The 12,631-nt window shown below is 37.0% G+C and overlaps 1 protein-coding gene across 1 annotated transcript in view; it reads right to left on the minus strand.

Moving 5' to 3' along the window:
• Positions 1-12,631, minus strand: part of KDM4C (lysine demethylase 4C) — a 429,818-nt gene that overhangs the window by 321,218 nt on the left and 95,969 nt on the right. The window contains 2 exon segments of the mRNA XM_065406934.1: positions 1,006-1,109; positions 12,445-12,494. Of these exon segments, the coding sequence (XP_065263006.1) occupies positions 1,006-1,109; positions 12,445-12,494 (154 nt within the window).

A 12,631-nucleotide genomic window follows, 5' to 3' on the forward strand; every position in this document is an offset into this window, starting at 1 on the left:
AAAAACAAAACAAAAAAACACTTTCACTGCCTTGCACCCACATGAAGTGCACACCTAGTCACAAGTGAAAAAGCTTTTAGGTAAAGAAGAGCTAGGATCATGGGAAGAAAAATCAAGTGGCGAGGAGGGTACACAGAGTATTTTAAATGTTTTTGCAAGCAGCTAAGTACTTAATCCTTCTCAAACCCAAAAGGAGATTTTTTTAATCAAGCCAAAGTTCTTTTTTTTATTTCTCCTGCTTTACATAAAATGTTCATGTTGTATACCCATTCTCACTCAGTCACTATCGACCAGCACAAAGCAAAAGAATAACATATGCACTAAATTTTGTAGAAAATAATCTGTCGCCCAGAAAAGGAGCATCTGATTATGATTATTATTAATTGTTATTATTATGGTATTTCTAACTACATCTAAGTTGCATTAAAGTTTCACAATAAATAAATTTTCAAACATTTATTCCATCTTGTATTTTCATCTGAAACTTATTACCACAAAATGCCAATAAAAATTACACTGCATTACTTAAAGAAAACAATAAAGCATAGTTCATATAAACATTTCTTTAAAAAGTTTTATCCAAACACAACATGATCTAATACCACTATTTAAGAGTTGTATGAATTAATGTAGTAGTACCAATCTAAATAAATTTGTATTTACCAAATATCAAAAAATATTACATAATGGACTGTTGATGGCTTCAAAAATTAAGCTATTACTAAATGAGTTTGGAACATAAAAGCTTTTAATTTTTCAAGCTGTTTCATATTAAAATAATTATATTACATTTCAACGGGATTTGGCAACCTAACTCCCCCTTATGCTCCTTTGAAAATCCCAGACCAAACCAAGGAAACAACCAAACAGCCCAGAAGCTTGTTTTAACAACAGTAATTTGGAATCTGGGCCTGAATAAAAAGATACTGTTTTGCTTTGCCTTTGTAGCTACACATACCTGGATACTAAGCACAGAGGCACATCATTAAATAAATTCTACTGTACCTTGTCAAAAGGAATTCCATATTTTTTCAATATTGAGGGAGAAATTAGCGTCATCTTGTGGCGAAGAAAAGCATCACACCCTTGAGAGCTGCTTGGGAAGAATCCTAATAAGGCAAAATAAGCAAAGTCAGTTTTCTTCAATTAAAACAAGAACAGGAAATTTTCATGGTATTTTGTTTAAAGCACAATAAACCATATAGTTGCACACTTTTGTTGGAATTTCTCTCTCATCATTGTCAATTAACGGTGATATCGACATAAAAAAACAAAGCTCTCTCCTATATAAATTAGCCTGATTTTCAGATCTTATTTTTTGCTAGAATTTAGCTAGAATTTAGGTTTAAAATAAGAGAAAAAAATACTTCAATAATAATTTGGGCCTCACTTGTTGGACTTTATGCTTTCATAGTGTTTCCAGTTTATTGTGGGAAGACAATTACTCCAAGGAATTAAAATATTAAAATAAAATATGTTTCCATCTCAAACAAGTTGACACACGTCATTTGTTGAATCTTCAATTCTTATTCCCTGATGTTGCTTTGTTCAAGGCTAATCCTAATTTTTCAACTATATTTATATACAGCTTGGAGATTATGGAAGCAGTAGCTCAAGCCATTTCTTTACCGTGATGATGGTTGATGCTCAATCCCAACTGAAGGTGTTTCCTCCCAATCTGGCTGACAGCCAGCACTGAATATTTGTGCCACATGCCTCCTGATGGGGCAGTGTTGCAATGTCATCAGCAAACAACTGATGTAATATGGTGGTTCAGCACATGGCAATATTTTGTTTAAAAATTAAGGTTAATTCAAACCTCTCCCCCAAATACGAAATGTAGATAGATCAGATAGCAATGCTGCTCTAGATGGAGGAGAAAGAGGTTGATTTCCATCACTAAAAACAAAGTCACCCTCCTTTCTGAAGGTCTGGGTTCTGTTCCAAGACCCTCTACAGACTTCCTCTTTAATCTTAGGCATGTCACTTATCTCTCTGCACCTCACTTTCCCCACATGTAAAATGGAAAGTTCTTTGAGTTCTACAGAAAGAGCTATTTAAATGTTAAATATCATCTTCTTTATTTATTCAGTCTAGTCATCCTGCTCCGTTCATTCAGTGATGGCAGAAACTGGCTTGTGACATCAAAATGTGACATAATGGAAATAAAATATAGTGCTACAAAGACTGGATTGCAACATTACTGAATGAATCAGGTGAGAGGAGTAGGCAAATTATAAAGAAGACAGTTCTGTTTGTCCTAGTTACTCAGTGATCAGCAGTTATGAGAAAGTCTTTACAAGCGAAAAGTACATGGCACTAATGACTGAGGATCACTGAAATTCACATGGTTAGCAATCAAGCAAATATATATGATTTCAAAATACCTAAGGAAGATCATTTCAAAATAATTCATTTTGGCCATTTCAATTTAGTTTATTATTTATACTACCTTCATAATATACTATAGAGTATGTTTTGCAAAATTATTTATGTCTTAGTAACAATAATTCATTGCACTTATATAGTATCTATCATACAAGTATCCCAAAGCACTTTACAAAGAGGGAAACAGGCACAGAAAAGTTACATGACTTTCCAATGCTCACACAGCAAGTTTTTGGGGCCCATTCAGGAGCAGAATCCAGATGTCCTACCTTCCACACATCTGCTTTAACCAAGAGACCATACTGTCTCAAGTTAAGTATAGAAGATTTCACTAAGCACTCTGCTATTAGATATAAGGTGAAATGTTTGCTGTTTTATGAAAATTAATGGGTTTCTTAGCTAGGGAATCATCAATTAGGAACGCTCTACTGCAAAGAAAAAAATATATGACAATGAAACAGGATGGAAGGGGTTGGTAAAATATTACAGTTTGTAAATTTTGTCATAATATGGTATTTACATAAACAAATAAAAACCAATCTGTATTTTATGATATAACTGGCTTACAGGGACAAAAGACATTTTCCCTTTGTCATAGTCACATAACAAAAGTAATTGTCATTTTTCCCCAATGATAACCACATTCTGATCTGTTTTCTCTCATATACGAACACATAAAGGACATGATAGATAAATGAGTTAGGATAAGTTACCATTTAATTACAAAAATCTGCTCACCACACCACTGCATGAAAAGAGAAAGGAAAGTGCATGCCAATAAAAGTCCATTTTATTCATCCACTAAACTCCTGTGTAACACTCCACGTTATTCTTTAAGGGATTTTATCATTAATGAGAAGGTTGTCAACAGATATGCCAATACTAAAAGCTATTTCTTAGCAGTTCATTTTAAATGAACCCATCAAACTTAAAATCTGTAGGTTTGTACTACATTACATGAATTACATTTTAAATTAAAATCAATGATGAAAGAAGAATCTATTTAATTCTCTTTCTATATGGATTTGTAATCAGGGCCCAAACAAATGTGGTGACTGGCCATAAGTTAACTTAAATTGGAAAACCACTGAAGGAAGGTAATGTGCAGTGTATTAAGTACTCTGCATCAGTTTATAATTTATATTTATAATGAACCTCTAAAATTATATCCTCTATTATCTCACCAAAATCACTGTGTACAATGTAAAATAGTTCAAATTTAAATGGGTTGGAAACTAAAGACAATATTTTCATAAATAGGGTACATCCATATTTGGACATCTAAATACAAGACCCAATTTTCAAAAAAAATGCTGAGCACCTAATGGCACCAAGATGCCCAGCCCTGTTTAGGTGTCTAAAAATAAATTTAGATGATTAACTTTAGACTCTTATTTCTTTAAATCTTGTCCTCAATTGGTATTCTGCTCCACCAAGGACTCCTAATGGGTCCTGCAAAATAATTTCCAGTTGTATTTACAAGTTCACATTAACAGTCACATGCGGAGAAAAACAACAACGTAAAGCCATTTGAAAACAATGTCTTGTTTTCAGTGTATGAGAGTATATCAGCAATATTATTTTACAGAGTAAAAACAAGTCCTTATAACAAACTTTATATCAATTCAGAACAACTACTAGATTTCATTTATAGAGAGAGTGACACTTTATGTCTGCACAACTTTAGGAATCTATGGGGAAAATATGGGGAGTTGGAAAATCTGGGGGATTCAGATTAGTAGGCTTAGAAGTCTACACTCCAGGCCCCTTGAGAGGTTAGAGAATGTTTGTCCTCTGTGGGTCACCAACCAAAAACTGCCCAAAAATTACAATGTCCAAACTGAATTCCATTTGTCTTAAGCAAAATGTTTTATTGGCAACTGCATAAAAACAGAGAGAAAACATCATTAAATGAAAGGATAGGTAAAAATAAACATATATGCTTAAAAATACTATAGAAAGCATTACTGGACTGGCACTAAACTTAGGTACAAGACATTGAAATAATATCTGGACTCTTCTGTCAACTCTATATGAGAGAGAGAGCACATGCAGAGAGATTCTTTTGCCATTCAAAAAGATGGTTATTTCTTTGGAGCATGTTCACTCTTTAACAATAAGATATTTCCAATCATCCTATTCAGCTATCTTAATACTCTTCATGTCTTAAAATAATGAACAAACTTAGGGCAACATTCTCTCAGAATAACCAGTCTCCCTCCCCTCTGCCCCAATCTACACCCTCAGCCTGTTTTATTCTCCATGTCAATTCTCCCACTAAGGTCTATTAGGGTCTCTTAAAGGCTCCAGAACAATCACCTGAACATGTCTGCCTGGGCAGGTTCTGGTAAGCATATCAATTGTGCATTCCTTTCTAGCGGACTCCCCAACCCCAACAACACAAAGTTTCTTAGATAAAGGATATGAAGTTCAATTAAGATGCGAAGTTGTCATACAGATCTTTCACTACACAAGAACTAGGAACTCTATTAAGATTTCTTTGAATCTGAAGGGACTAATTATTGTGTCACATTTCATTAAAATTTAGTGCTGACTAATTTTTTCCAACAACAGCCATATAATTTTTTCTCCCTTTTGGAATTGTAAATAAAACCCAAAGACCTTTTTTTAACAGCAGCCCTCGCAATGCAGTTTCACCAATTTATTTGGCAATGCTGGGTAGCAAACTACTAGTGAGCTACTCGGATAAATACCAATGAGCCTCAGCACATGCATTTCAGTTGCCATGATGCAATCATGACAATATAATACAATCATAATAATCCTGATTTTAAAAGCCCCACTAACTACCTGCTATAATGCCCAGGGTGCTATACAACATAATAAAGTAATTTACAGTACATTGAAATGAACCCTGTAAAAGATTAACAAAACTGTCAAAAGGTGATGTTAAGGTTTGAGGAGGGAGAAAAAATCAATTGGGACCGAGAGTGATCAAATCAAAACCTCTTTGGAATTAAAAAAATAAAATAAAATAAAATAAATTAAATTGTACACTGAGATCCACTATAGTAAAAGCATAATCAGCTCAAGACACAAGGGTGGGGGGAAAACAGTGGGCAGTGACTGAGTGCACATACCTAAAGAGGTTAAGGCATCAGGGACAGACAAATTTAGTACAATGCTTTGGTGGTATGGATAAGTGTATGATTGAAAGTTGGAGTGCAACAGGATTGAGTTGCATTGTTTCCTGTGTTCCCAAGCACCAGACTGGTGTATTCAAAACTTCTTTCATGGCAGGGGTAAAGGGACACTAACATCCCCAGTAAGATGTCCCAGAGCAGGAATAATATTGCCCGTGAGACAAGAATTTCACTTGCACTGTTGGTGGCCAGACCTTCGGGTATGACTGGATTCCCCACAAGTTAGGGCTGTTCTATTTGGATGGGCTGCATCTCTCCAACATCACTTCCAGTATAGTTATCCTTGGTCCAGACTTGGCTCAAGATCTTTGTGACCTTTAGGTGGACAGAGTGCAATGAGAAGCAAAATTTTCCTCCAGGGCAGATTGGCAGAGACCCTGGGGGTTTTTCGCCTTTCTCTGCAGCATGGGGCACCGGTCACATGCTGGAAGATTCTCTGCACCTTGAAGTCTTTAAACCATGATTTGAGGACTTCAATGGCTCAGACACAGGTTTGATACAGGAGTGGGTGGGTGAGATTCTGTGGCCTGCGTTGTGCAGGAGATCAGACTAGATGATTATAATGGTCCCTTCTGACCTTAAAGTCTATGATTCTATGAAAACATAAATGACAATTTGCTAAACAGATTACTAGCTGCATCTGAGGGCAAGCAGTACACATGTATACAGGACAGTATGGCACTGGACCTTAAGGCCACAAAAGGTTTCAAACATTGAGGGAGAGCAATCTCACAACTGGGATCAGCTGAGACAAAGGTTGTATTTACCTCTTGCTTGATAGATAAGCCAAACCATTAGGGAACAATGAGCACTGTCAGCTGTAGGGCCCAATTTTTCATTTTGGGAATGGTGACCCACATCGCACAGGGCTCTAAATCGGATGGCAAAGTCTCAGTCTAACAGCTGGGAATCAGGCAGTCTCTCAAATGCTTTACAATTTGTTTGTTTTTAGTCAGGGAGAACTGGAAAACAAACCCATAGTACAAGGAACACTTGCACAGGATCTTCAGTTAAAGTGTATTGCTATGATCATATAGAGCCAGATAGCGATATTACTATCTCAAAAAGAGTAGTGCCTTACTCCATTAGCAGCCCCACTGACTCCAACAAGACTATTAGTGGTGTAAGGTACTATTCAACATGGGTAAGAATAAAACTACCTGGCCCATAATAAAGTTGTGGCTTTACAACAGAACTGAAATATCTTCTGAGGGCAATCTCAAATGCAGATTCATAGGTTAATAGAGCCATATAATCCAAGGCCAGAAGAGACCACAGTGATCATCTAGTCTGACCTCCTGTATAACACAGGCCATAGAACTTTGCCAAAAAAATTCCTGGTGCATATCTTTTACAAAAACCTCCAATCTTTACTTAAAAGCTGTCTCACTGTTAAAAATCTACACCTTATTTCCAGTCTAGCTTCAACTTCCAACCATTGGATCGGGTTACGTCTTTCTCTGCTAGATTGAAGAGCCCATTATTAAATAGTTGTTCAACATATAGATCAGGGGTGGCCAACCTAAGCCTGAGAAGGAGCCAGAATTTACCAATGTACATTGCCAAAGAGTCACAATAATATGTCAGCAGCCCCCTGTCACCTCCCCCCGCTCCCAGTGCCTCCCGCCCACCGGCAGCCCCCAATCAGCGCCTCCTCCTCCCTCCCGATCAGCTGTTTCTTGGCGTGCAGGAGGCTGGGGGGAGAAGAGGTGGGAGCGAGGGCATGGCAGGCTCAGGGAGGGGGTGGGAAGGGGTGGAGTGGGGGCAGGGCCTGTGGCAGTGCCAGGGGTTGAGCAGTGAGCACCCCAAGGCACATTGGAAAGTTGGGGCCTATAGCTCCAACCCCGGAGTCTGTGCCTATACAAGGAGCCGCATATTAACTTCTGAAAAGCTGCATGTGGCTCCGGAGCCACAGGTTGGCCACCTCGATATAGATACTTATAGACAGTAATCAAATCAACCCTTAACCTTCTCTTTGTTAAGCTAAATAGATTGAGCTCCTTGGATCTACCACTCTAAGGCATGTTTTCTCATTACTCATTATTGTGGCTCTTTTCTGTACCCTCTTCAATTTACCAACAACCTTCTTGAATTGTGGCCACCAGAACTGGACACTGTATTCCAGCAACAGTTGCACCAGTACTAAATATAGAGGTAAAATAACCTCTTGAACCCTAATTGAGATTTCCTTGTTTGTGCATCCCAGGATCACATTAGCTCTTTTTGACACAGGGTCACAATGGGAGCTCATGTTCAGGTGATTATCCACCACAAGACCCAAATCTTTTTCAGAGTCACTGCTTCCCTGAACAGAGGCCCAGTCCTGTAAGTATGGCCTATATTCTTTATTCCAAGATGTATATATTTACTCGTATTAAAAACACAGTTTGCTTGCACCCAGTTTACCAAGTACTTCAGATCATTCTGAATCAATTACCCGTACTCTTCATTATTTACCACTCCCCCAATTTTTGTGTTATCTGCACACTTTATCAGTGATGATTTTATAGTTACTTCCAGGTCATTGACAAAATGTTGAATAGCATAGGGCCAAGAACCAATCCCTGTGGAACCATACTGGAAACAAGGGCACTGGAGCCCTCCCAAAAGTGGGGGGGTTGGGGGCCCCCGCCCACACAAGGCCCTGCCCCTGCCCCCCAGGCCACACCCAAGCCAGAATGTTAGAATGTTAACATATAACCGATTCGTAATGTATTAACCCTTTGAAAGTTAATATTTTCCAAACTGCAAGAAAAATGAAACATTAGGAGGATGAGCGTGTATGGTCATAGTGACCTCTGGAAGACAGTAACAATCTGTGTAAGTACAGACTATTACAGTCACAGAAGATAGCAAGTGCTACTTGCAATGAAATGAGTGTTATTATACACTGATGCTTATGCATATGTAATAATCTAAAGTTTGTTATCTATTCATTTCCATCTCTACTAACTTTGACTAAAAAGAAATTGTCATTTGACAAAAGCTTTAACTCTTCAGCAACCACAAATTTTCAGTTTTTGCAACCGTGAGGTGACAAACAGAAAGACAGATATGGATATCTCAAGTTCTGTATAAGTTGCACGTCAAGAACTACTTATAATTTTATTAATAAATAGTAGTTATGAACTTCTGTATTAAGTAGATCAGCTTATACTATATACTGTCGTTTTGAAACATTCTTCACAAACTACTTACAGTATATTACACTCTGCCTTAGTCCCTTTGTGTAACATAATTGAACATCTCAGATAGATGTCGCCTCTTTTCTAAAATAGCCGATACAATTAAGGAATCTATTTAAAGAACCTGAAAATCTTCCAAACTGTCATTTATGATTTGCTCCTCTGCCTCTATTTTCCAACCAACTTTGTCAAACAAAAATCCTTACGATTCTATGGTATTACAGATGAACATAACAAGTTTAAAAATTGCAATAACAGCTCACTTGAGATTACATTTATGTCTACATAAAATTGAAAAAAACTACATAAATGAGAAAGCAGCTGAAGGGCGAAATCAAACTGCTGCCTTTATTAGATGCAAGTCTAATGTCTTTCAGATAAAATATCTGTAGGTGCCACAGTCAATCAAGATTTCAATGGAAACCAAAGATGAAAGCATTCATGCATAAAAGGCAAGTGTGATAATTATGATGTGCAGACAAGATAATGGAAAATATCCTAGCCTTTCTTCAATCTTATGTCTCAAGTACTGCCTTGACCTAGACAACCTGTAATGCTTCATCACATTTAATGCATTATTTTATTTTAATTATTTAGGAGTATTCAATTAATTCAGTAGGCATCTGGTCAGCAAGACTAAACCTCTGAATCATGCAGCTTTTTAGCTGTTGCATTTCCACAAAAAATATGCCACAAAAACAGTTTTGAATAAACATGTAATTAAGTCTGAAGTCCTCATCATCCTCTAAGTTTATTAACCTTTACTGATTAGATTAATTGCAGCCATGTGGCTGACATGACATTTTCATCATTTTAAAACAGCTTTCTTTAAAACTTTGACCATGTTTTAATGGGCAGTAACTACATCATGAAGATCACAGATGCCTCTTTCTCAAACTCTACTAGCAACAAAATAATAAGGAATTATGGAGCAATTATTAAAGAAAATATGGGAATATATAGTCAGAGGGAGTAAAAAGTTCATTACATGTGTATGTAAGGATTATAGTAATCACCTTCCATGTCCTACTCTAATCTACTATCCAGACCCAGGGACTCATCCACTTTAATATTCAAGAGAATAGTTTGCTCCTGCCAGAAGTTCAAGATTACAATTATGTTGGTATTATTAATATAATGTATTGGGCTATTAGAACATACCAGCTTTATAGTTATTAGTATGCCAAAACTTTCATAATAGAACAACAAGTGTAAAACTAACTAGTCTCTATAATTGTCCATATGATTTTAAAAGAAAGCAATTCTTGGAGTTCATTTTTAAATTTGATGGAGCATTGAACTAACCGAAACAAGTGAAAAATGTGGTGGGATAGTCACCTTTAATGTCTGCTAAACTAGTAGCCAATGCCAAATTTTATGTTGGGATGAATAAACTTCTTATGTAGTCTACAGGACTGGTATCTCTTAGGACCTAATCCAAAGACTACTGAAGTCTACAAGAGTCTTCCCAGCATCTTCAATAGGCTTTGGCTCGAGCCTTAAGAGAAAGCCCAACACAAGAGAGAAAAAATGCAAAGTCTTTACCTGCCTGTTTCAGCCATTCAAAAAGCTGAATTTTCAATAATAAAAGGATAATCCTGACACAAGTAGAGCTGAGTGAAAATGCAGTTTTGGCAACCCAAAACTATTTGTGAATTCATGTTGAGGAGGCGGCGGTGGCAATAGCAACCTCTCTTATAACCTTTAGCCCAGTGGGAGACCTGGGTTCAATTCCCTCCTCTGCCCAATGAGAAAAAAAGGATTTGAACATGGGTCTCATCTCTCAGGTGAGTGCAATAACCACAAGTCTAGAGAATATTCCGGTATCAGTCATTCTCAATCTCTCCTGTTGAAGCTGTTCCGCTTTGTACAAGTAATTTAATAGTCATTGGAGCCTGAACCTGGGTCTCCAACATCCTAGGTAAGTGCCCCAACAACCAGCTACAGAATCATTCTCATTCTCTTTCCCTGGCTCAATGACTATTTACTAGAGAGACAAGGTGGGTGAAGTAACATCTTTTATGGAACCAATTTCTGTTGGTGAAAGAAACCAACAGAAGTTGGTTCAATAAAAGATATTATCTCACCCACCTCATCTCTCTAATATCCTGACACCAGCACAGCTATCACCCAGCAAACAACAATTATTGACATTCATGGTGGCCATTCCTAGTCATTCGTAATGGCAATGAATAGTCATTGGGCCAGGGAAAGAGTGAGAAATGACTCTCCAGTCATCCTCTGTGTAGCTCAAAAGCTTGTCTCTCACATGAACGGAATCTTCAAAGATTTTACCTGTTTAAATTGAAGAAGTCTCTACTGAGCATATGCAAGCTGCAATTTTATTTTATTTTTTGTAAAAGCTTACAACTTGGGCAAATTTTCACAGGGACTGCAAAAGGCACATCCCTGTCACAAAGGCCACTCCCCACACCCTAACAAATTTCATGTCTCTGCTCAACCATCTGGATGCACTAGAGAATTTTTAAAAAAAGTCAAGACTTTAACATGGGCAAAACAACGTCTGCTTCTCTAGCCTCCTTGCAAATGGCTCAACCTTTATGCTTGGTGTGTGTTTTTTTCATTTCAAACAAACAAACAAAACCACAACAACCACCAGCCTGAGGCAGACATGAAATATGGAAAAATTCAGACCAAATGGTAAAAGTTTTGCAAAGTTATAAGTAACTGAACACAAGGTCCAATAATGGGAAGTGTTAGGCAACCTCAATAATAGGCGACGCTGCCGGTCCTTCCTATACTAAGGATCACTCACTTCACAAATGAACTTCAGCGAACTCTATGGTGGTAAATAGCAGGCCTCAACAATAAGGTATAATGGGATTCGGAAAGGAGAAAATGAGGAAAGGTCTCTCAACTGGAACTACAAGGGGAATTTAAGTAGGTAGAAAGTAATTAGCCAAGATGGAATTTGGCCATGGTACCACGGTTTAATGATCACAAATATACAGGACATTGGTATTATGTGTCAATAATTCAGTTCAGCTATGCCACATATTACTGTTCTCAGGGACTAGTGTAGAATTAACTCAAGGGAGAGTTAAACCCAAATGTATGCATAATTGTATGTGTGCGTGCAAATGCCCTACTTGCACATCTGCATCAGATTCTTTTGCACACACAATTTAGGTTTAGGCAAATATGTACATACACTTTTGGTAATTTGCATCTGATCATGCTCTTTAAAACAAATATTTGAACCTATAAACAGAAATAACTTTGGCCTACAGCACCTGACTAAAACATGCTTAACTCTATTTCAAATTTAATTGGTGAAAATATCATCTCAAAGAGCTACAGCTCATGTGGTACCAGTACCAGAAATGGGTCTAATTATTTATTTGTTTATCCATAATTCTCAACTTTAATCTGGAGACAAAATAAGTATCTATAATATAGTAAAAAAATAAGTAAAGAAAAATATTAAGTTTTAAGAACCAAGCCTCAATTGCTTTTAAATTCCTCCTCTCTCCCTCCCTCCTCTCCGCCCCCCCCCCAAATGTTTTGAATAATATTCAGCTACCATGTTTCAGGCATTTTAGATGCCACCATTTTAAGAAGGATGAAACCATATTAAATCAGGAGAGCTGAGATTGTAAAATTATTTTACCTGAAATCAAAGAAACTCCTGAAAATCAAAGACCTTTGAAACAAACATCTTTGATTAGAAATGTTGAAAATATTACCTTGAGCTAGTCTTTCAAGCCGTTTTCCGTGTTCTGGGGGGATCGCATACCTAAAATTTACACAAAGAAACGGATTAAATGTTTAGCGCTACAGTTATGAAACAATAATAATTCTGCATGGACAAAATAGCTGAAAGAAAAGAGACTAAATATGGTTATTAATATAAAATACAGTGTAAAACAACAT

Source organism: Emys orbicularis, chromosome 6 (assembly GCF_028017835.1).
Source record: "Emys orbicularis isolate rEmyOrb1 chromosome 6, rEmyOrb1.hap1, whole genome shotgun sequence".
Taxonomy (NCBI): Eukaryota; Metazoa; Chordata; order Testudines; family Emydidae; genus Emys; species Emys orbicularis.